The sequence below is a fragment of the Squalius cephalus genome, assembly GCF_949319135.1.
Source record: "Squalius cephalus genome assembly, chromosome: 11".
Lineage (NCBI taxonomy): Eukaryota > Metazoa > Chordata > Actinopteri > Cypriniformes > Leuciscidae > Squalius > Squalius cephalus.
In genome coordinates this window covers 16,664,464-16,689,740 of record NC_137132.1, presented here as the reverse complement: position 1 = coordinate 16,689,740, position 25,277 = coordinate 16,664,464, and the positions used below count along the sequence as shown (strand labels likewise).

At 36.6% G+C, this 25,277-nt stretch overlaps 1 protein-coding gene across 4 annotated transcripts in view; it reads left to right on the top strand.

The window, feature by feature from the left end:
* The first annotated feature begins 1,495 nt into the window (after positions 1-1,495).
* Positions 1,496-25,277, top strand: part of usp32 (ubiquitin specific peptidase 32) — a 49,960-nt gene continuing 26,178 nt past the window's right edge. For 2 of the 4 annotated variants that reach the window (XR_013822863.1, XM_079887031.1), the window contains exons 1-5: positions 1,496-1,677; positions 10,842-10,969; positions 16,876-16,981; positions 21,124-21,242; positions 24,184-24,343. Coding sequence is in view for 2 of the 4 variants with exons in the window: in XM_079887031.1 (XP_079743157.1) it covers positions 1,620-1,677; positions 10,842-10,969; positions 16,876-16,981; positions 21,124-21,242; positions 24,184-24,343 (571 nt within the window). In the remaining 2 variants the exon portion in view is untranslated. The remainder of the gene's footprint in view (positions 1,678-10,841; positions 10,970-16,875; positions 16,982-21,123; positions 21,243-24,183; positions 24,344-25,277) is intronic. The other 2 variants (XR_013822864.1, XM_079887032.1) reach the window with 1 other exon arrangement.

Below are 25,277 nucleotides of genomic sequence, written 5' to 3'. Positions count from 1 at the left end.
CTCTTCTACATAACAATGACTGCAAAACCCATTATGATGTTTATTTTATTTTATATAGGTTACCATTAAGTCCAGTATGACCTACATAATCTTGTTATAATCGATTCTTCTTTTTTTCTTAATATTGTTGTGAATCGTCCTCCTATACCCACATTTTCTTCAATATATAAATGCCTTCCCTTTTTTCCTCTATCCCACATTTCCTGCTATATTAATTGTAGATTTTCTGATGATTGCATTGGTTTCAGATTTGCTCATGAGAATTGTGATTTCAACTTTATTGCAAATTCTTCTGCCTTGATTATGATCTTTATTCTTTCTATTCTAGATGTTTGGGCTGAGCAATTAATTACTTCTGCTAAGAATGTCAGAAACTGATTTGTGTTCACTATTAGAGATTCCTTTGTCACCCTAAAATAATCAAAAGGTCATTATGATCATTAACATTTAAATTAATGCAAAAGAGTCCATCTCTGCTGTGCATTCGTGTTGCAACATACTAAATGCCATAGGGGGCGCTAAAAGATAAGCGTCTGGAAGCTTGTTATAAGATCTATGAAAGGTTAGCGAAAAAATGCATATGTGCACTGATTTGCATAATTACTTGTCAGATCTGATTTTGTGTAGATTTTTACATTCCTTAAAAATAAGAGTCAAAACGTTTTTGTAAACTGAAATAAAACTGAGATAAAACTAAAAAATAGTGGATTATAAATGTAGCAAACTGCCTTGCCTTTCAACTCACTGAAATAAAATAGTTTGAAGTGTAATTCCTAAAGTGACTAAAATTAAAGGCTAACTAAATTAGAAATTTAGAAATAAAAACAATAAAAGCAGAGCACATTACTAAATGATCAAATTGCACTGGTCAAAACGTTACCCACGACCAAAAACATTTCTGATTTATTTTAGTAGAATAAAACAATGCTGCTTCTAGGTTACAAGCTTATTTAAGTTATTTTAAAGCATACAAATAATTTAAACGACTCAAAATGTTTCAAAACTACCCAATAACACATTTGAATCATGTTTTTGGTGGGTGATAAGACGAATAAAAATAGCTGAGGGCTCTCCAGGGCAAAAATGTGCTGCCTCCATACAAAGATATTAAACTGACCACCAAGGAAAAAGCTATTTATTGGTTTATCAAAGTCATCCTTTCATTATTAACCATTTTATTTCCATACTAATACTATACACACAATGTGCTGGCAAAGTAAAGAAAATGGTGTTGTTGCGCTAATGCAACAAAGTGCAAATTGGTTAAACTGGCTCCACACAAGCTAGCTAATATCAACCACGGATATTAAAGTCGACGACTTGACAGCCAGCTCCGGGCGAAAAGCTTCTATGCGTATGAGCGTCAGTGTTGCGTTTCTTGCGTGAAACTGACGCTCATACGCCCCCTGCATTCTGATTGGACAAATGTCACGTGATCCAGTATGGAGGCGTCGTCGCTTAGACGCGTCACTCGTTGATAACGTTAAACTCTACTGCTTGACTTGAGGAACACCATACCGAGAGAGAGAGGGGGAAAAAAAACAAAACAACGCAAAACAAGGCAACAGGCACCGGTCACACTCTGCACATTTCTGCCATTGCCATGAAATGAGGGCACCATGGGCGCCAAAGAGTCACGGATAGGCTTCCTTTCGTTTGACGAGGCCGTTAAAAGAGGTAAGAGGTTTGAGCTTCAGCGATTAACGGCGGTCAGTCAGTTACGCGGCAGCGCTAAGCTAGCGTTAGCAGCGTTAGCCAGCTAGTTAAGCCCACATATTAACTCTTTCTGCGAGCTAACAAGCCTCAACCTGTCATTTCACATAGATATGATGTTGCTGTTGTAAAAGGCTTGGAGGATGAAGGTGGGGCTGTTTGGTCATGTCTTTGTTTTATTGGTGTAATGTTGTTGTCAGTGGCTCTGTCACAAAACATTGTCAGCTGTCTAACGTTACTTAGATTTTTCTGCGTCATATTCGCATTCCCAAGCGATCAAGTTGCCCTAAATCGTCTGAGAGTGGACATCTCACTAGGTTTTGACACAGTCAATAACTAGCAGCCGACTGGAAGTGTAACTAATCTGGGTGGTGCAGGAGCGTACACACTGACAAACAGATTTCACTAATCTGTCAACATTTCTCAACACCTCCATAGTATTTATCATGTAGCCTATCGCACTTTATCTCTTCCTAAGCAGACAGTGGAAGTGCATTTCCTGGCACATAGAAATCTGATTTTTTTTTTTTTCTAACCAGTCATTTTCTTCCTGTTTACCTTCAGTTATTATACTATTTGGTGTTACTTTTATGGATTTGGTGATTTTATGGAAGTGAATGTTCTTCAATAATTATAATTCAATAAATATAATTATGTATTTTTAATAAAGGCCTGTTTATAAGACAATGACAGCTCCTATCAGCTGTAAGTGTTTCCTCATCAAGGTATTGTAAACAAATAAGTGGATAGTTCATGTTGTTCCAAACCTGTATGACTTCATTTTCTTCTGTGGGAAAAAAAGATGTTTCGAAAATCTTTTCATTTTTTTACATTTAGTTATTTATTTAGTCTATACCATGAAACTCAATGGACACATTCTGCAAAATATCTTTCTTTGCATTTTGCGGAAGAAAGTCATACAGCTTTGGATTGACATGAGGGTTAGATGATGATGATGATGTAATAATTATCATTTTAGGGGTAATTATCCATTTAATACTGGTGGGAACCAAGGATACATTTTAAGAATTGGTTATCAAAAAACCCTGAATCTGAATATTGATGGGGACTGTCTATGGTGGTTAACATCTAGGGCTGTGCGATATGGACAAAAAAGTACTATCAATATTGCGATTTTAATTTTAATCATGATTTTGAAGCAATATTTCCTTACATACTGGTCTGTATAATTTTTTTGGAAGCTGGCTTTATTGACGATATTTGCAGGCACCATATCTTTGCATAAATGATACGTGACGGCATCAGTTAGCCTATTTCTTTATGTATTTTTGAACTTTTGTATGTTGTGCTGTTCGCAAATGCCAGTATTATCGCTGGCATTTGTTCACCTTGTTCGCCGTTGTTTTTCTATGTAAACGCACTAGATGGACTTCTTTAACCATTGCACTCGCATCTCACGTCTTTTGCCGTATCTCACACATGACACAGCATTTTACACGGCGCTCAAGGTAAAAGATGTTAAACTTTTAAAAAACATGTCTCAAGACCCTACGTCTCGTGGTTTTAACTGCAAAAATGCGTTCTTCTGTGTGAATGGCCCCTACTTTGTTTTGCCACAATGATAGTTTGACATGTCTTGTAAATTACCTGGCTCTATGATACATCATCTCTCCTGTATCCAAAACAACAGATGTAGATTTATTTTGGCCAAGTCATGATCCTTCCTTGTTTACATGCTAGATTTAGGTGTGCTGTATTCAGATTGCACACTAAGGAGCCTGGTGGAAAAATCGTGCTTTCTGCGGTTTCGAAATCGCACACGATTTCGATTAATCGCACAGCCCCGTTACCATCCTCTCTCTCATTAGGCAATATTCGCATTGTTGAAACATTAAGGTGCAGTCATATTTACCATTGATCGACAATTTTTCACTGGCAAAAACCAGTCATTTCAGTAGGAATCCATGCAATAGGGAATTCTGCATAAGAGTGAAAGATTTACTGAGGCAGATTTCGCAATTGGTTCAAACTGGACATGCAGATTCTCCGTGTTTACCGTGTAAGCTTTACATATTGTGTGATTTACATATGTGGTTTCATCAACCAGATGCATTTACACTTGTCCAGTTTCATCTGGAATACGTGTCAGGCACTCCTGTAGTGGTTTGAGTGATTGGATTTAAATCCGTCTCAAATGCGTTTCAGAGGGCATTTGCACCTGGTCTTTTCCATTTTTGCCCATGAAAATGAACAGAAATTTCGCTAATGTGACGCTTCAGAGTCATACTCTTAGATTGGTTATTTAATGTTTATGTCAGTATACTCTTGATTTTTATCTGGCAGTAATCACCTTAACTGCTCCAGTGAAATGACAATCAGGCCTTGATGCTGGTATGTTTATGAGTGTCTAATGATCGGGGTGTTGAGAGCGGACACTGGCACCTGAGATCAAGTGCGTCAGCAAGCATTGCTTATCTTTCCCCACCTTGATGAATAAGCAGAATTTAGCTGTTGCTTTGCATAGGCATTATTTGCATTTTTGTTTCTCTTACTAGGAAACCACAGGCCAAGATACATGCTGGCCAAATCTGAAACAGCTATTGAGGAATTTAGTTGTTTTTTGTCTCTTCATCTTGTTGACATAATTGCTGACATGATGTTTCCCAAGCTAAATAGGGCCTCTTGCGAGTCACCTGAGAGTGTTGAAGGGTTAAAAGATTGTGTGATTGTATCATACGGTTGTGTGTGTGTGTGTGTGTTGGTGGGGAGAGGGAGTTAGCTGGCCCTGAGCCCGTTAGCAGAGGTAGAATTACCCTAATTGTTTCAGCTGCATCCACACTGTGGTGGCACATTTATTGAAGCTTTTTGTGCCACGCTGCCCAATAGCCAATGTTGCTGACATCACTTCATCACAATAACGTAGTGTTAAAGGGGAATGGCATTCATGTCAGCATTTTATTGCTTGTTTTAGTAATGGCTTGTTCTCAGTCATGTAATAGTTTTTCTTAAATCCATCACTGTGCATTGTAGACTATCCATTGCATTGTACATCCATAATGCGACAGCTGTGAGTTCATAAACACTTTTCCAGGAAAATGATGACACATACGTGATCAAAAACAAAGAAGAACTGTTGTCTTCATTTATTAATACTCCTACGGTGTTATTCTTGAAAAGGTGTGGATTGGGATCATCCATAATGTACTCGGATTCATTAGTACGTAGGGCTGAAACGATTAGTCGACATTGTCGACAAATATCTTTGTTGTCGAGTAGTCGTTTGATCTCACGTGACCTAATGTAAGGGCCTGCAATATCGCGATTTGACCGCTACGGCGCTGTAGCGCTAGAGTGTAATGCAGCCGTTACAAATGCTATTGCGGTAGAAGAAAACACAGCGCGAATTATGACGGAGTGCAAACGAATCCGATGTGTGTGAAAGTTTCACAAAACTTCAAACCAAGAATGCTGTCATGTGCAATATATGCAAGGCGGAACTTGCTTTTCACGGGAGCACAACATGCATGTTAAAGCACTTAAAGAGGAAACACCCCGGCACAAGACGAGCCAGTGAGAGGTATAGGTGAATGTTCTCCAGCTGGAGCTAAATATCTACAGTAGCAGTAAATCTCTTTATTAGAGAATGCAATACTAATAATAGCAATAATATTAACAATAATAATATAATTACAGTAATGTGATGATTTATTTTTGCATAGAATAAAGCTTGATCGAGCTTAGTAGTCAGGGCTGTTTTTATTATTAGGTATTACAGTCTTATCACTTGCCTGTATTTTGTTCCATATTCATGAAGACTTACAAAAGGAGATGTTATGAAGAATATCATGTCAGTTAATTTTTTATACTGTAAATTAAAAGGTGAATGAGAATGTCTCTGTCAGCTCAATTGTCATGTCAATTTTTTTATTTTATTTTATTCTTATAATAATTGTTTGCAGTTTAAGTTTGTCTGTAATGCAGCTGATTATTTTTTTGTTTATTTTTTTCTATTGAAAGAGAACAGAATATTTAACCAATGCTTAGAGCATTTGTGTGTGATTTGAGTTGGACAGAAATCTGAAAACTTAAAGAGAATGACCTGTTTAGTTGACTCAAAGATCATTAAAAAAAAAAACATTTCAAAAGCTGAAGTGATTTTCTTTTTTTATATATTATAGTTAGAATATGTATAACTCAGTGTTTTAACTAATTGAAAAAGCTGAATAATCGTTCCAATCTTACTGATTAGTCGGCGAAATAATCGATGATTAGTCGATTAATCGTTCTAATAATCGTTAGATTAATCGATTATCAAAATAATCGTTTGTTGCAGCCCTATTAGTACGTAATTTGAAGGTTTTAGTCCAGTGATCATTCTCAAAAGTTTTCAGTGGCTTTCATCTAAGATTGAACATTCAATATACTGTTCAGTATTATAAAGGAGCTTCTAGTGTCCCAACCCTGTCATATGTAGCCCACTGACAATGTGACAATGCTGCTAGCCTTATGGGGAGCACAGGCATTCCCCTGTCAGCTTGACTGAGAGAGGGTCCCCTGAGATTCCAGGCTGTCGAATCCATCTGAGATAATTAAGTCTCGTCTTCAGGAATTCATGTTTATTCATGCTGCCTACCTATAAGGGTCAGGCATCTCATTTGTACTCAGGTCGTCCTTGGAGTCCTCTGCCTAGAATGTAAGGTTGCCACCACCTACAGACCTACATTGTTGTAGCTTACTGCGAACTCAAAGTAGGTCATGTTTCTGGGTAATGGCACACTGAAATTAGTTTTACTGTAGGATACAGTGTATCCTGCAGGCATTCCATCAGTAACTCAGAGCTTTATGGATCTAGCTGTCTCTCCTCTGAGGGGAAGCTCTCTGACTGGACGAGGAAAGGGAAAATCAAAGAAGCTGTGAATGCGTTAGCAGTCTTTTGCTGTGCTATTTCAAAGAGTAGACCTGTCACTGAATTCCCCAGAGCAAGACGACATTTGCATTTCCTCATTTCTTTTTCATCACCTTAACGCGAACACCAGTGAATGTGTTCCTTCGTGTTGGAAAAGGCTGGTGTATTTTTCTTCTTTTTGGATACTTTTTTTGGAGAAGAGTTTAAATAAACAATTATTGAGTCAGGTAGATTGCAAGTGTAAGCAGTGTTATTGGAGATTAATGGAGTCAGTATAGATAAGAATAGGTTACTTTGCCTCACCGTAAATACTGTGGCTCATAAAAAAGGAGATCTTTAACTAGCCCTTGTAGGAAAGTGTATTTTAGTCTATCAGAGTGACCTAATTTTTACTCCAGTATTTTATATGTATTTTTTATTTTACTTTTAAACTTATAATATAAAAATAAATGATAGTATGCTAATTATTCTGTAAATTTAGTTAACTGATTCCAATGTTTCATGCATATTTTAATAGCTGTACTGTTGTGCTATCACTCTGTCGCCCTTGGGAAACCGTCTTATGGTTTGCATATATTACTTTGGCATCTTTGGAGAGAGCAATTTGGGAATTGCTTAATAGAATTGGCTTAATTGTCTTGTAATGACTTCAAAAACTGGTCAGGAGTTCTTCCTGCACATGCACAGAAAATGTCTCCAGCATTCAGCATAGTCATTGTCATTGCCTTTTCAGTGGAACATCTGGTGCCATGATTGTGTTTATGATTTTGGGATGTTGTTCACCTCATCCGATGCTTTTCTCCCACAGATCATTATACAGAATAATTATGCTCGCTCCATGTCTATTAAAATGCCTGTGGAGAGACTGCAGAGATATATTAGAGCGCATCTGCTGACCTGTCAACTTTGAAACATCTCAGATGCAGTGGTCTACTCCACGGCCATGTCTGTGCATTCTGTATCACATGAAGAGAGAGAAATCTCATTGACCGCCCTCACCTTTCCCCCAGCAGTGTGTCTTTGACTATAGATTGTGACCTGTGAAAATGGATGCCATTTGAGAATTAAAAGTTTTCTCCTGCTTTGTAAGAAAATCAACCTTTCTTTAGTCCTGAGGAATTTTTATGACCCTCAGAGCTCTAAACTGTTTTCTCAGGCTTGTCCCTATGGTTCACCCTCTGTCAAGTAGGAATATCCACAGTCTGTTTCCTGTCGTCATATCTTCACAACACAGTATTCCCATTTCTTCCTGGTATTATAAAGACTGTGGAGTGCCTATTGAGAAAATGTGCTGTGCTTACTGATAGAGACATATATTGGCAAGGCTGATTACTCGGCTGATATTTGGTTGTGTTGAGGCCTAAAACATTAATAAGTCTAATATGTTAATGTAGTGGAAAAATGGCAAGTAGTTTTATAAACTCAGACTTTGGGAGGAGGCGGGGTGTCTCTTATTATTTTTTTTTCTTCATTGATTTTTTTTTTTTTTTTTTTTTTTGTGTGCAATTTTAATAAAGAAATTTTAACCTTCACTTAATTTTAAATGATCCTGTAGTGTGTGGCATGTCACAACGCACAACTTATGTCTCATAATGTCAACTTTCCAAAAGTATTGGATGTCAACTACACTTGTAGGATGTAAACAATGTTTCTTTCCATTGACTCATTGGAATAACCTGTTTAAGTTTGTGCTTTGAGCTTTTGAATATCCTCATTATTTGTCTGTAGTGATTTTATGCAATAAGGTGTCCTCAACATCCTGATATAGATGTCTTTTTTAAATGTCCTTCCTTACAAGCATTGTGTGTATGAATGCGATTCTTCTCTCCAGACCCTTGATACAGCTCAGTGTTCCGGCTCAAAGTCTCACTTTTGTGCTGAAATTGTTCTTAAACAATATTCTCTCTGAGGCTTGTGTGTCTTTCAGCATCACTGGTCACATCACAATGACATGCCCTCATAATTTAAGAAGAATTAGAGGGGAGAAGTGGGAACTTTTTTGTTTTTTTCAAGTTTGTGTGAATGTTTATATACTGTAAAAAATGATTATCTGAAGTTGTAAATAAAACAAAGATTTTTTGGAGCATGTTTGCCAAGAAAATAACATTAATTCAATGTGTTACTTGCCATTGCTTCTTTATAATTGTTTGGGAAATTTACTAGCAATGTCTGAGTGAAAATTGTTTCTATACCCATTTTTCAGTATAGGTCTATTTTTTTTGTGGCAGCATAATCTTACAATTAAAAAGATCAAATTAAAAACAAGATGAAACCAATCTCCTAATTTTCAGCCCTTTGTGATGTAGTCCAATTTATGAATAAATTACTTTTAATATGAACCAGTTCTTTTTAGTGAATCAAAACATGTAGAGCAACCAGTGTAGTCCAATTTATGAACAAGTGACTCTTATGAGCCAGATCTTTAAAAAAAAAACTCAAGTTTACGATTTGAATGAGTTTAGGCCTATGTTTTACAGTTTAACAAATCCTTCACTGAATGACCTCATGGAATTAGTCAGATGCGCTTATATATCAACATTTGACTCATCTACACCAAACCACAAGTTATCATTACTTTCAGTGACGTCTGTTTCAAAATTAAGCAAATTTTGTGTACTTAAGGTTTGTAAAATTTAAATCGGTACTGTTTGTTCATATGACATGTTCTTCATATGACATTTGCAACACATTTGTTATAGTAAACACTATTCTAATTAAAAAGGTGTTTTTGGACAAAAAGGGCAGGAAAACATCAGCTGCCGTATTGTGACAACAACACCATAAAAGCCATCAGTGCTGAAAAATGGCTCCAGTCGCTCTCCTTCAATGATATGCTAACAACTGTCATTACAATGGAGTGGCATTTGTTGCATGCTTTTGTTGTGGATGTACTATGTGCCACCTAATTCCAAGCATTCTTAAAGGGATAGTTCACCCAAAATTGGGTGGAGGTTTTTTTTTTTTTTTTCTGCAGTAGAATAGTAAAGAAGATTTTTAGCTGAAACCAATGGTCTTCTCTTCAGTGATTCATATAGTGCAAGTCACCGGCTACCGTCACTTCGGGAGTACATATACAGGCAAAACAAAATTAATACCCATGGCTCCTGATGATACAATGAGGTCTTATGAAGAGAAAGCATCTGTCTGTGCAAGAAACTGAACATTATTCACAATATTATTACCTGTAATCCACAGCCTCAACAAACAGCAGTCTGCAGCGCAAGCTTCCTGTCGCATTATGATGCTAAAAATCGAAAAAAGACAAGAAGTCACTTACATATTGGATGGACTGAGTGTGAAAGCAAATTTTTTTGTGAAGTTTTGTTCACGCATCAACAAAAAACGAGAATAAAATCGAGAAATTAATATCGTCAGTCCAGAGCTAGTGTCCACACACAGCTGACATGTTTCACTGTTGTAGCTTATCCACGTTGTGTGCATGAGATAGATGCTGAACACAGTCAAAACCTGCCATCTGAGAAGCGCTATTTAAACGTCTGTTTCAGTCACTGATTTTGAAACCGAAAATAGCTGTTTCGGCCAAATCTTCGGTTGCCAAAATTTCGGTGCATCCCTAATTTCGAAGTCAAAATCCATTCTGTTCATTCAGAAAAGCATTTCTGGAAATATCCTGGAAAGAGCATGGTGTCTCGGCCCTCTGCTCTTGGCCTTGATCCTGTTATATGGATGGGTCGAGTAGAACAGTGCTGTGGTTTATGAGCAGGTCTGTGATGTATTGTGCTAGGCAGTACAAGGCTATGAGTGGAGAGAAGCAGCAATGGCCTCCTCTAAGTGTCTGGGTTAAATACAGGCTGCAGAGGCGGTGATGTTTTAAAAGGGATGAGTGTGTGTGTACGTGAGAGAGAGAGAGAGAGATGAAAGCACTTGCTGTAGTCCCTCTCTGTCATTATAACTCAACATGCTCTGAGCTAGAGGTAAGAAATGTGCAAAGATGGCAATGACTTTGACTTATAAGAAGTTTGCTCAGCACTCAGAGCTACCTATCTCAGACCTAAGGCCCTGACATGAATTTTCTGCTTAAAAAACTGCATAACAAGTAAATGGAACGATTAACTGCTAGACACCAAAGAGCCTTATGCTCACAAGGTTTTTGAATGGGTTATCAATGCGTTAGGCTATTCCGCAAGGATGCATTCCAATAGTTTAGTATAAAACAATGAACCTCTTTTTGAAGTAGTTTTTATTGAAAACCACCTCATATCCTGTACAGCTATTTGACAGCTCTCCACTGTGTTCACAGTTACCGATGTGGAGCTCAAACGTCTGCGAGATGCCTTCAAGAGGACCAGTGGCCTGTCTGTCTATATGACCCAGCAATGCTTCTTCAGGGAAGTACTGGGCGATGGAGTGCCACCAAAGGTTGCAGAGGTGAGTCAAGCTTTAATAAAAAAATTTACATTTCATTGCGGTCTCTTCATGTTGTAACAGGTTTGTGCTTGTTTGGTCTGTCCCCCTAGTTTATTTATGGCAGGTTACTAGTACATATTTGACAGTCCATATACTGTACCTTTGATGGATTTAGATTATATTTTCTTTATATTTTGTGCTCAGACTACATCCTTTAGTACATGATAGTCACAAAAACATACATTAACTTAGTTGCAGTTCCCCACTGTTGATTTTGTGCTTTTTTATGCTGCAGTTTGACTGAGCTATTTCCCTGTTCGTGTGTAGTTCTGTTTTGGTTTGCTGATGCTCTAAATACCCAAAGTCATGTGGTTACCACTTGTAACCCAGAGAAGCACTAACTGAAAGGGTGGGGCTTTATGGTAAAACACCCTCACACATCATCATCTGACATTTAAATACTTCCTCATGACCTGACCGCTGTAACCATGAGTTCATGTGGCCCTCTACCTGCCTCCTGTATTTTACAGTCTGATCTCTGTGAGATGAATCATACAGATATCCCCCTCTATTTCAGCAGAAACCTTTCTGGTTCATACTTCTTCTACTTGTTGTCATAGGAACTAGTATTTGCATGCCAGCGTGACTGACTAGTTATTTTCGTCTCGTTTCTGTGTGGATCTCAGCCAGTTTTATTGTGAAAAATGTATCGGATCAATACTCTAAGATCGCTTTAGAAAGGGGACACTTCTCTTTGAAGTTTTAGTGTCATTTAAAAGAAGTCCTTAAAACCGATGGAGGCCTTTAACAGGACTTGACTCTAAAGTCATGACTCTTTCGTCAGGTATTATGAACTTTCAGTCCTGGCTGCAATCCAATGAAATTCTTTCAGCTGAATAAAACTGCCACTCATCATATCTCTTTTCCCACAAGCTTGTACAGTGACTTATCCTGATTTTTTGCCAAGCACTTTGAGTAGGTTTATTACTAAAGTGATTCTTTCTAGCACTCTACACATTCACATGTCACATTCTGTGCTGGTTAACAGACCATTTGCTGGATCAAGGTTGAGATTTTCCTTACATTTTCACCTGGGGCCAGTTGCATAAACAGCCATGATGTTTAAACTGTGTCTTAAAGGGATAGTTCACCCAAAAATCCAAATTAGCCCATGATTTACTCACCCTCAAGTCATCCTAGGTGTATATGACATTCTTCTTTCAGACAAATACAATCGGGAGTTATATTAAAAAATGTCCTGGCTCTTCCAAGCTTTATAATGGCAATGAATGGCTGTTTCTTTTTTGAAGTCCATAAAAGTGCATCTATCCATCATAAAAGTGCTCCACACGGCTCTGGGGGGTTAATAAACGCCTTAAAAAAAGAAAAATATTCATATTTAACACGTTACAAAGTAAAATTCTAGCTTCTGGCCAAACGACCATACCCAGTCTACTTGCACCTAAATCGCAACTTGTGACGTCGGAAGTAGCGTAGTGCGTTATGGCGTAGTATAAATATCAGCATTACTCGCATAAGTCGAATCCGTATGTCTGTTTGGCCGGAAACTAGTTATTTTACTTTATAAAGTTTTAAATATGGATATTTTTCTTACACAAATGCATCGCTTCACTTCAGAAGGCCTTTATTAACCCCCTGGAACCGTGTGGAGCACTTTTATGATGGATAGATGCACTTTTATGGACTTCAAAACAGAAACAACCATTCACTGCCATTATAAAGCTTGGAAGAGCCAGGACATTTTTTAATATAACTCGTCTGAAAGAAGAATGTCATATACACCTAGGATGACTTGAGGGTGAGTAAATTATAGGTTAATTTTCATTTTTGGGTGATCTATCCCTTTAAAGTGGTCATCGGATGCAAAATTCACTTTTACAGGGTGTTTGCATATAGATGTGCTTTGCAGTGTGTGGACACAACCACTATACAATGAAAAAAATCCATTCACTCCTTTTTTTTTTTTTATCCTCAAAAAGCCTAAACACTCTCAATAATCAAGCCGTTTGGATTTTCATGCTCTGCCCACGACCACTGATTGACTGTCCCGTATTAGCATATTTACGCCCTCAGCTATTTGTATACTGTCTGCCAAGGCAGCACTTTACGTGTCTTGTGTCGACATGCCCCATGGAAGAGAGGGGTGGGTGAGCAGTTGCTCATTATCATTTAAAGAGACATGCACCGAAACGGGTCGCTGTGAACAGAGCTGTTTTTGAGGAGGTAAAAAGGGTGTGTTTGTATGTTACAAACTTTACATGAAGACCCTAAAGAATCATACCAGCTTGTGGAAAATGGGCATCCGATGACCCCTTTAAGAACTAGAATGACCAACTAGCAGTTAGTTAGGGGTAATCAGTCTTACTTTGCGGTATCAAATTAGACCAGTCTATGTTTTTATGTAACTGACTTAAATTTGATGACTAACTTCTAAGACTAGTCTTAGCAGTTTATGCAACTGGCCCCTGTACTCCACTCTGTCTAACCATGCTTCAAAATATATTATTCACTATTATTATTCATCAAAATATATTATTCAAAATATATTATTCACTTAACCTACATGCACCCACACATGCGTATAAATGGCCGGTAGTCCGTGTCTGCGCCTGTGGGTGATTAATCTGCTAGCTGCAGGTGACATCTTGCACTGCGTTCATCACCGGGAGGCACAGTCAGGAGGAACCCCGAGCTCCCAGCTGATCATTTCGTCGTTGGGATAAGTGGATTGGTTCCCCTGAATTCAGCTCGCAGCAGGCCAGCCAACACCATACGTTGATCTTTAGCACCCAGCCTCATTAAATCCCTTGCAGCATCGCACACTTTTCCTCCCACTTCCTGTCTGTGCACGTGTCAGCTTCTGGAATGCTCTAGTTGATCATTACCTCCACCTTCACTCGCTCAGTGTTTGTATTACATCAAAGGGCAATGATTACATGCTACGGAAGCGTGCTACATTATTCATTATGAAAGCTGCTTTCAATAAGAATGGCTTCTGTGTTTGTGTATATTATGTATTTGTACAAAGTAGAAATAAAATTAAGCCGTTCTGTGTGCCACAACTAATTTCTATAATGCTTAAACTCCCAGAAGATAGTCAGAAAACAACAGTCTGTATTAGCAATTCATTTGAAATGGCCTACTTAATCCATGAATCAAACAGTCAAATCCCATAGCGGCGTTTGCTATGTTCAATGTTCATTGATATGAGCATTGTACAGTAAACTTAATTATTCAGTTAATCAATGTTTACAAATATAGACATATTTAATAAAATTAACTGAATCGGATGGTACAGCAGGGCCAGTAAGTACAAACTCAATATAATAAATAGAATTCAGAAAGTCACCAATGTTAAGATGTTGATTCTTGTGTATGGAAAGTATTTTGACGTGTACTGGCTACTATATTTTTTGATATACACTTTTCAAGATGTAGGCTATTTTCAATTGTAATATTAATAGGACAGTCATTTGGATGTAGCCTTTGTAAAAATATAATGCAATACATACATGTGGGAAAAATGACTGGTATTTCCAATGTCGACAAACAGAAGCAGCAGTATTGTTTAGTCAACTATTCTTGCACTTCCCTAGTTCTGTCACAAAAGATCACATTCATGCAGTAAACATATGATGTGCTGTCAGAGCAGAATACACACCAGGGTCATCACAGTGGTGCAGTGACTTATGTGTGTAAACAGCCCATAAGAAATGAATGGGTTCACACATACCAATGGCCACCCAGCATGAGGACTTTACATAAAGCTTTAGAAATTAAAACAATCAACTAAATGTGCCATATGTGAAACTGGAAGCTTTGTGTGGTGGTTTCAACATAGAGGTGTGAATCTTCACTCGTCTCACAATTCGATTATGATTGGGGTAACGATTTAATTATAAAATGATTCTCGATGCATCTTTTTCTACAATTATTTTATTTATTAATAATCACAATATAGTTATTATTGTTATTTTATCTTTATTAAAAATTAGAACAAAGTTGCAAATAACTCGAGTGCACACAGGTGAGTGATAATTCGTTCCGCCTGACCGCTGACGAGAAGGGGCGTTCGCCGCGACAAATACAATACAAGAAAGAAACAAATTTTCTTTTTTTAATTTTACAACTATTTAACAAAACATTCAGGTATGAAATGATACAGAAATTGAATAATCAAATATAAAAATAATCACTCTTTGCTATTACAAAGTCTTTACTGTATTAATTACACATTAATTGATTATTATTACAGTACAATTACTAATTGCTAGTTGGCCTGTAAATTCACTATATATTTAGGTAGGAAACTAAAAGGCCCCAGACATAAGTTTGGTTATGTTTTATTGTATTTATTTATTTATTTTTCACTTTTCTTTACTTGTTTGTTTTATAAATTAGTTATAAACTATATAATTAGCAATTACGAGTATAGTGGCCAGTAAATTGAATATCATACATTTAGCTTGGAAACCATTAAATTTTGTTTAGCGCTAGTTTGGTTTATTTATTTTTGTTAAATACATATATTATGTTTTTATTTTTTGTACTGTTTCGCTTAATTTTCATTTTACTAGTTTTTTTTTTTTTTTTTTTTTTCCTTAAATAACTTGAATACTTTTATTAAATTTACTATCATGCTGTTAGTGGAAAGGTCACAGACATACATGTTTTCTTTGTTTTGTTTTATTTATTTTTTAATTTTAGTTATGGTTGTGCTTAAGTAAATAAATATTTTCTAGTTTTATTTATTTTTATATACTGGTTTTATTTATTTAGCCATTTTTCTATTGTTCGTCTTTGTTTTAATCCACGAACATGTTAAGTGAATGTTTTGTCAAAAGTTCCTTGACAAGTATGGGAAAAAAGTGAATTTTGGACCCTGCTCAGCAGTGAAGCTGTAGTCCAACTTGTCAGTCAAGACTCATTTGAACTTGAACAGTTTGAACTTTTTCTTATTAAATTTGTCTTATTAGCCACAGAGTGCTAGACTGTTTAGTAGGAATCAGGGGGTGTGAAAATTTGACTTATATGTGGTGTTATTGGTAAGACATGGTGTCACACCAGGCGTAAAAGTGAATTATGTGTGCATGATGTCTCTGTGAAATAGAAAAAGATCAAAAACTGGAAGAAAAGCATTTTACTGCTAACCCTCCTGCTGTGACATATTTTGCAGGGATATTTTTTTTATTCATTTATGTAGCCCAGCAGTGTGGGTTGAGAGAGAATGTAATGTTTCCTCTGTACTAAACTAAATGTTGTCAGCTGATTTATGGGGAGATATGTATCTAGGGTGCATTATTATCATTAAGAGTCTGATGTTTCTCTGAATCTCAGCGGAAATCAAAGGTCTGAGATGACGGCTAACACCAGGCTGTCTGTCTTAAGTGTTTTCTGTGTCGAACATCAATAGAATTCATAATAGTAGTGTACTGATGGGAAGTAATGACCTTCTTTGTTGTATAACTATAAATACACGTTTTCTTTAGTTGCATGGTGTGTTGTGTGACTTTGTCCTGTAAATGCCTGCAAAAACTTTTTTCCAACCTGTTTTGCTATGCTCATTGGTAAAAAAATATTTTAAGACCTAATTTTTATTAATAATCATCATTATCATTATTATACTGAACTGAGTATGTTATTGTAATCTGTGTATATTTCACTTTATGACCTTTGCATAACCATTATGTGCAATACAATGCATAATTTCCTGTGTTCTGTAGAAAGGGGCATATACAATTGCATAAAGTTGAGTTCAGTGGCAAAATTTAGCTCCGTGCCAATGATCACTGCAGGTCACCTGAAGACAATGTTATTTGAACACAGAATTAAATGCTGATCAATTGTGTGCATTTTAAGGGGATACATGTAATGTGCATCCTTCCTTCCTTTCTCATCTGTTGTAGGTGATCTACAGCTCTTTTGGTGGCACATCTAAAGGGCTGCACTTCAACTACCTGATTGTCGGGCTGGTTCTGTTAACAAGAGGACGCGATGAAGAGAAAGCCAAATGTAGGTGTACAGAGGGGCACATTCAGTCCACTCAACCCAACCTTTTATATTTTTAGGGGTTCAAGTGCGTAGTGCTGAAACCCTATTGTTATTGTTAATTTTCCCATGATGCAGCATTCTCCGTCTAAAACTGATCGGGTAGACCAAACCGTAAGTCGTAGAGACTTGAAACTTTGAGGGCTGGTAGTACTCACACCGCCTACAACGTCACCAAAGGCGCGCCCCGAGCGGCCTGATGGGGGCGCTACAGCGGCCAAAAGTACGACCTCAAGTGTCTTATATCGTTGGAATCCTTGGCTCAAGGTGGACAAAATGTATGAAGGTAATAAGAGTAGCAAAACTCGAGAGCACTTAGATGGGAATTTGAGAACTTGTACAATAAATATTCGTACTTGTGCGTGAACATTTACACTCACAGCTCCAATGTGAAAACATGTAAAATAAAAATCCGAAGATCAATGTTGAAATTTGAAATTTGCCCGTGTGCACTGAAACACTAACATGGCTTAATGCATTAGACTGATATTGAAAGAAATATAAACGATATTATCAAACTCAATAAACACCATGCTAATAATTCATACTACAGAAAAGCAGATGTACTGTCTAATATATACAAGTACGAAAGTTCTCAAATTCACATCTACATGCTCTCAAGTTTTGCTACTCTATTACCTTCATAAAAATGCATGTCTCGTCACCCTGGGAAAATTTTTGGGTATTTTGGGTTTTTCCAAAAACCTACTTTTGCGAACTAGTCCTAGGTTTTTGGCCCGACTGGAACCAAACCAGTGCAGCAAGATTCTCTGGAGTCTGATTGTCAATAGTTATCAAAAAAAAGTGGAAATTTCGGTTCACGGTCCCTAAAGGCCGCCAAAACGTTCGAAGTGGGAGGAGCCACTTTTACTTAATTGGCTATAACCTGTGAACGGAACGAGATATTTTCACCAAACTCAGCACACCTATGTAAGAGCTCATTCTGTGGTCGCATGAAAAAGGACGTGGCGATTGGCCACTTGGTGGCGCTATAACTGTTAAAAAGGTGTCATAATGATGTATTTCTATGGCAAATCCCATGAAATGGAAATGAAAATGGCTATAACCGCACCCAACCTTTAGTCCGATGAAAATGGGCATGCAGTGTCTTTGTCCAGGGTGCCATGATAGTCTATGAGAACATTGGCGTATCTAAAAAAAAACTCAGTATGCGTCATCGGTACAATGCCCTGAAGGAGCCTGAGAAGTTTCAAGCCAGCGTTTTTCACGGAAGTGACCTCCTTAGACTCCTGAATCCTTGCCAAGTCCAACGATACCAAACATGCCATGTTTCACCTTATGGTTTGTGTAACGGTGTCATTTAGCACTTAAAAAACTCGCGATTATCTTCAAAACTGTTAGTCCAATCGAGACAAAACCACCACAGGAAATTTTAAAACATAGATCAATAGCTAAACAATAAAGACAAAATTATGATAGGAACTGACAAAAAAAATCAGATCAGTGTCGCCCATGGATAATTTTTATGCTCTCATAAATATAAGTGTCTAAACTTCAAAACAAAATATTTACAACAAATTTGACACACATTTGTATGGGCACACTTTGAGGACACCTAATAAAAGTGGTGGAGATCAGGCAAGACGTGGTGCTTTAACTGTCAAAAAACATATTTTTCCTTAGTAAATTGCCTGTATTGGCTGTAAATGGTCTTTTCCATCTATGATCTAAGTTTATTTGTTTATTTGGATCCCCATTAGCCACTACCTAGGCAGTGGTAACAAGTAAACAAGTAAAAAATACAAAACTACATTTAATCAACAATAATAAAAAGTCAAGTCAATGAAACATACTAACCCAACATACATTCCAAATATCAAAATCAACAATTTACTATATATTGTGCCATTAAATGTTCCTTTAAATATTTTTTTAAAACTAGTTTTTCTTGTTAAAAAATATGTAATATCAATGGTAAATCATTCCATATTTTCATTCCTCCTATATATTACAGTCCATTGTTGTGCAGTGGTTTTCGAAACAGGAAATAAAAAACATCCCTTTTATGCATGCCTGGTGTTAAAATTATGACTAGTACTACTATACAAAAGTTGAGAGTACAGGACATTAGGAACTCTTGACACAGAAATATTCCTTCTAAAACAAAGCAGAGAGACAATCCTTCACCAGTACATCTTATCAGCCCTTCTATCACAGTTTAAAGTGAGTCGTGTCGCTTTGTTCTGGACTAATTGTCATTTTTCAATTAGTTAAATTTTTTTGTCTTTACTTGATGCACTCGACCACACCACTGGTCAATAATCTAAGCAAGAACAATTGTTTGCACAATTTTAGAAATACAGTGTTGTGGTAAAAAGTTTCACATCTCTTAATAACTGACAAACCTCTTCCCATACCTGTTATCATATTTTCTATCTGTTTTGACCACTTCAGCCTACTGTCTAATATAACTCCAAGAAGTCTTATTTCCTCCACCTGTTCAATAGGCACACTCTTTACAGACAAATTTAACTTTTGATGCAATCAGCTTTTGATGCAATTTGATGCAAACACAATGCTTTTGGATTTTATCAAGTTTAGAACCAACTTATTATTCCGTACTTACTTTATGACCAATTGTATTTCCTCATCCAAAGCAGTAGACAGCTGCTTAATTGATGGTGCAGGTAAATATAATGTTTTATCATCTGCAAACATGACTGTCCATGCACACTTTAAAACAAGAGGAAGATCATTGGTCTTAAACAACTTCCTTGAGGCACACCACATTGCAACTCTTTCACATCTGAATGACTTACATTATAAAATACACATCGTCCCATTAGACAGTTAACTTTTAAACCAATGTACAGTATGAGAAGTAAATTTGTAACATTTCAGTTTATTCAGCAATAATTTATGATCCAGTACATCAAAAGCTGAGCTAAAATCTAACAATACTGCTCCTACTAAGTTATTGTCATCAATCTGTGCTCTCTCAATATGCATGCTGACAATTAGAGAGCAAATTATTCTCCGCAAAGAATAATTGAATTTGCTCACAAAACTTATTGGTCGACTATTATGACCATTAAAACCCAGTGCTGCATTTTTCTGTAGATGAATAAACTTTGCATCTTTCCAAGCTAAAGAAAAAATCCCTTTTTCGATACTGGTTCTGCCAAACAACATTTCTTCTCTTAATTTATCAACTTTATTTATGAAAAAATCATTAAAATAATTTTCAATTTCATATGATTTAAAAATAGTTAAAAATGAGTCGCCTGTATCAATAAAAGAAGGAATTTGACTTGATTTCCTAACCATTATTTCATTGAGTGTACTCCACATTTATTTTACAATCATATTTACATTCACTTATTTTAATTTTGTAAAACATTTTTTCTTTTTTTTCCTATTAATTTTAGTTATTTTATTTCCTAATTTGCAATAGACGTCCCAATCCTCCTTGTTCCCAGTTCTGTTTGCTGTACCCTTTGCCACATCTCTCTCAAACATAATGTTTTTCAACTCATTAACAATCCATGGTGCCCTAACATTCTTCACTGTACATTTTTTTCATAGGTGCATGTTTGTCCACCAAAGGGTAAAATAATCTTTCAAATGCTGACAATGCATTATCAGGATGAACTTCCTTAAAAACATCAATCCAACATACATTATTTACGTCTTAACAAAATGATTCTTGAGTGAATCTCTTATATGATCTTTTATAAATTACTTTTGGTTTCCTAAGTTTTCTAAGTGTTTACATGCTTGCTAAATAAAACAATATATTTTTACGCATGTGCTTAAAGGCCTTAAACCGCTTGAACCCCGATAAATGCTGCAGCTTTAATGTCTTGTATTGTAATTAAATTTTCTGCCTCTTTGTTTGATCATTTCTGTCATTATGCATTATAAATTACTCTTCTATTACTTTTCAGCTTTGTTTAGCTCTGTGTTTCTTTAGTCAAACTTGTAGCTGCATAGTTCACAGTCTGATATTCTCCATAGATGTAGTGTCTATTCTGTAGTGTCACTGTCCCTGACAGCTGTGATTGATGCAAGGGTGCGAGACACATTGCCTGCTAGACTCTGATAAGGTGTGTGTGCATTAACCTGCATGTCCTCTGTATCCACAGACATCTTCAGCTTGTTCGCCAGTGATTCGGGAGCCTATGTGGTCCGGGAGGATGTGGAGAACATGCTACGTTCAGTGGATGGGGAGGTCCCGCCCTCTCTTAGGAAGTGCTTCACGGAGGTCAGTGCAGGAAGACTCACCTGTGTTATTTACCTCTGTCTCACCTGCTTGTCAGTAATGACTTCTTAGACCAATCACCATGCCTTCCAGCCACATGGTGTTCAAGAGATATATTTAGATTTTTCTTATTGAAAATTACTCATTTCACATTATTATGAAGATAAGAAATTAAACTGCATTTATAGGATCAAGTTTATAGGATCATCATGTATAAAAAAAAAAATGTCAAGCAATTAAAACTTTTAATCTAATTAATTACATGATGTACTGATAAATCGCAAATTAATCACACATCAAATTTGGTTGAGAAATTACCATAAAAAGATCATTTAAATGTATTGTGTTGAATGAGAAAAGCATTTAGGCATTACAAAAAGTAGCTCTAGAAAGAAATATTTTTTTGATTCAACAGAGAATTTATTACACAAACTTTTAGGCTACAATTATTCAGAAGCTGCATCTGAAATAGTATATAGTAGGGGTGTAACGGTACACAGATGTCACGGTTTGGTACATGACTCGGTTTTGGGGTTCATGGTTTGATACGGCTTTGGTACAGCAGGAAAATGCATCAAATCCTCAAAGTTTCTTTTCATTTATTTTGAACAGACAAAATGTGCAAATTTGTTCCACCTAGCGGCATTTAGTCCCCCCTGAGGTAGTTGGTACAGTACAGCTTACTTTAGTGTATTAAGCAGTATGCGGATGCACAATGTTTAATATTACACTGAGAGATGAGCCAGAAGGAGAAAAAGTGCATCTTCATCTGTCTACTTCACCTTTCCAAGAGACAGCGAGTGAAGCGGCACCTTAGACTCCCCATTTCCACGACTCTCATATTTCATTACTGGACTGTAGTGAGATTTCCATGACACAAATCGGCACGATGGCAAATGTCTCATTATAACAGTGGAAACAACTTAAAATACTCTGTCAATTATAGCATAAATTATGGTCATACATATGACCAGTAAGACATCATTCGAAACTGTAAAGTGTCTATTTTTATTTGTGTACGCTACACTCACAATAAAAACAAAACATTGTGCTTTTGTAAAATAAAGAAAACAAACAGGTTGCCGCTTTCTATTGTCCCGGTTACCTTTCCATGAAGTTAGTGGAGCGCGTCACAAAAATTAACCGAAACTCAGCGTATAGGCTTCTAGCAAGCTCTTGCATGCAATCTGAGCTCTTGTTTTGAGTTGGTGCATAGATTGTCTATTCTTCGCCTGCTCTTTTTCCTGTTGTGGCGGTTAGCAAACATCGTTGCATTACCGCTCGCCCCCTTCTGGATTAGAGTGTGGATCGCCTGTGACTGACTGTATTCGTTGTCTGACTGTATGCACCGAACTGTGATGGTTCGGGACAAATGCACGTACCGTTACACCCCTAGTATTTAAATATATTGACAGACCAAAAGAGTTTGGTTACCAACATTCTTCAAAAGAAAGTCATACAGATTTGAAACGACATGAGGGAGAGAAAATATAAATAAACAAAATCCCCAAAATATGAATTTTTTTTTTTTTATTAAATTTTACTCTAAATATGAAACTAAAACTTCCATTAGGTGGCAGTAAATGTCTCAAGTCATTGAGTCATTTATTCATTCGATTAGTTCAAACAGCTGATTCATTCATGAATTAAGTAAATGGCTCTCTTTATAAAACGGCTATTGAATAATTGGTTCAACCGAATGATTTGTTTAAAAGGCGGATTCATTCAAAAACGAAACACCGCTGTGTGTTTGTAGACGCACAACAGTTCTGCTCTGGCTTTATAGGTGATATTTTCCTTGGCAAAATTTAGTAAAAACAGACAATATTGTGTCTAAAATATAATACAATATTAATTGCTCATTTATTGAACTGTTATATAAAATAAATATCGCATTTGCACTCAAGCTATTCGGTATAAAAACAGCCTCGTGTGATATTGTGCTCATTACTTGTGATAAAAATATGAGATGACAAATCATACAGGCCAGGGCATTTTTGCCCCAATATCTTGAATTGTTTCTGAAGGCTACATCATGCAGTGACCTGTTGCCCTGCATCACATTAAATGTGTTAAATCGCTGTACATACTTTTTAAATCGACATCCCTAAAATAAAATAAAAATTTCCAAAAAGCATACACAAAAAAACAGCTTGAAGTGTATGCTTTTAATGTGTTAAGATTAATTTTATTTGCAATATTCTGATATTTCACAAATTAAATGACATAAATAAGACAACTTGGATTGAAACATGGCTATAATCATGTCATCTTTTGGATTTCAAGTCAATAGAAATGCAGGCTGCTTTCGAAAGAAATGTGTGACTATTTTGTTCACTGATAAATGGATTACATGCCGATTTAAACAATCTTTGTCAGACACTTGTTTCATTGATTGCCAAATTCTATATATATAGTACCTTCTGAACCGTTGGCCCTATTTAAACTTGTGTTTACTGAGAGCTTCCTCTGTATTATAGCTCTAATAATAAGCTTAAAAGGTTGACAGTGCAAATGTTGCTGTCTACAAGGTCACGTAATATGGCTGTGACTTACATCCCCCCCCCTCCCTCCCTCCCCTATTTCTCTATTAGCTCTTCTTCCAGTTACACTGTTTTCTCGGCCTTCGTTCGTCCTGCTTCACTTTTTGATTTAGGGGAAAGCCACCCAGTGCAGCACTTTAGTTGGTTATCCCTTGGCAGTGGCTCAAAGACTCTCTCTTATCTCTTTACCCAAACCACTCGCACAAATGTATCTGCATACAGCAGAAAGAATTCAGTTCATATTAATAATCAGAGAACTTCCCCTTCGCTCAACAAGGGGAAGCAGCAGTCCAACTTCTCAGTTCTGCACTGTTTTGTCATGCACTTTATATTGGTCATGGGTTCATTAGAGAATTGTACTCTGGTTATTATTTATAGTGTTTCTGTCTGTTTCTGTCCAGGGAGAGAAAGTGAATTATGAGAAGTTTAAGAGCTGGCTCCTGCAGAATAAAGATGCTTTCACATTCTCCCGCTGGCTGCTGTCAGGTGGCGTGTGCGTCACGTTGACCGACGACAGCGACACACCCACCTTCTATCAAACCCTGGCAGGTGTCACACACTGTAAGTGTCACTATTCTCTCGGGGTACTCTCTGAATACTTCCTCTCAATACACTCTCAAAACTATGTCTGTACTCTTTGAATACTCTCAGTCTGGGTCCGGAAGGATTTTTCTCCATTCATTTTCTTCATAGTGATTAAAATTATTATTATTTTTTTCATATTTTGTGCTAAGCCTTGTACTAAACCAACATCTCTGAGGATTGATTTGAAGTAAAAAAATTAAAATTAAAAAAATAAATCTTTGAAAAAGAGGAGGGTACTTGTGCACTTTTTTAAAGGAACTGAACTACGGTTAGGGAAAAAATTACTGTACAATATAAAATTATTGGTGTACTCTACCATTCAAAAGATTTTTAATTGTTTTGAAGGAAGTCTCTTAATGCTCATCAAGGATGTATGTATTGTATTTTATCAAAAATACAGTAAAAATGGTAATACTGTGAAATATTATTTCAATTTAAAATAACTGTTTTCTATTTTATTATATTATAAAATGTAATTTATTCCTGTGATGGCAAAGTGGAATTTTCAGCAACCATTACTCCAGTCTCCAGTCTGTATTGCAAAACATTAAAATATATAAACATAAGTTGTTTGATAGTGTAGAGACTGAATTGATTAATCTGGTCTTGTTTCCCTGGTAACTGCAACTTCTCTGATTGGTGAATCAAGGATGATCTTTCTTCAGAGTTACGAGTTGTTTAGTTCTTAATTTGGAATTTGGCAGCTGTTGAAAATTTGACTTTTCTATGGAGAATTCTATGGTATTTTAGTGTTCGCCCTTTCACACTCCCTAAATACTCTTTCGGTTTACTGTTATTACTCTCTGAATATGCTCTCAATGCTCTCTGGGCTGCCTTTTTATGCAGATATGCCCATTGTTTGTCACTTTAGAGGCATCCGTTTACAGAAATCTGTTTAAGTGACTTAAAG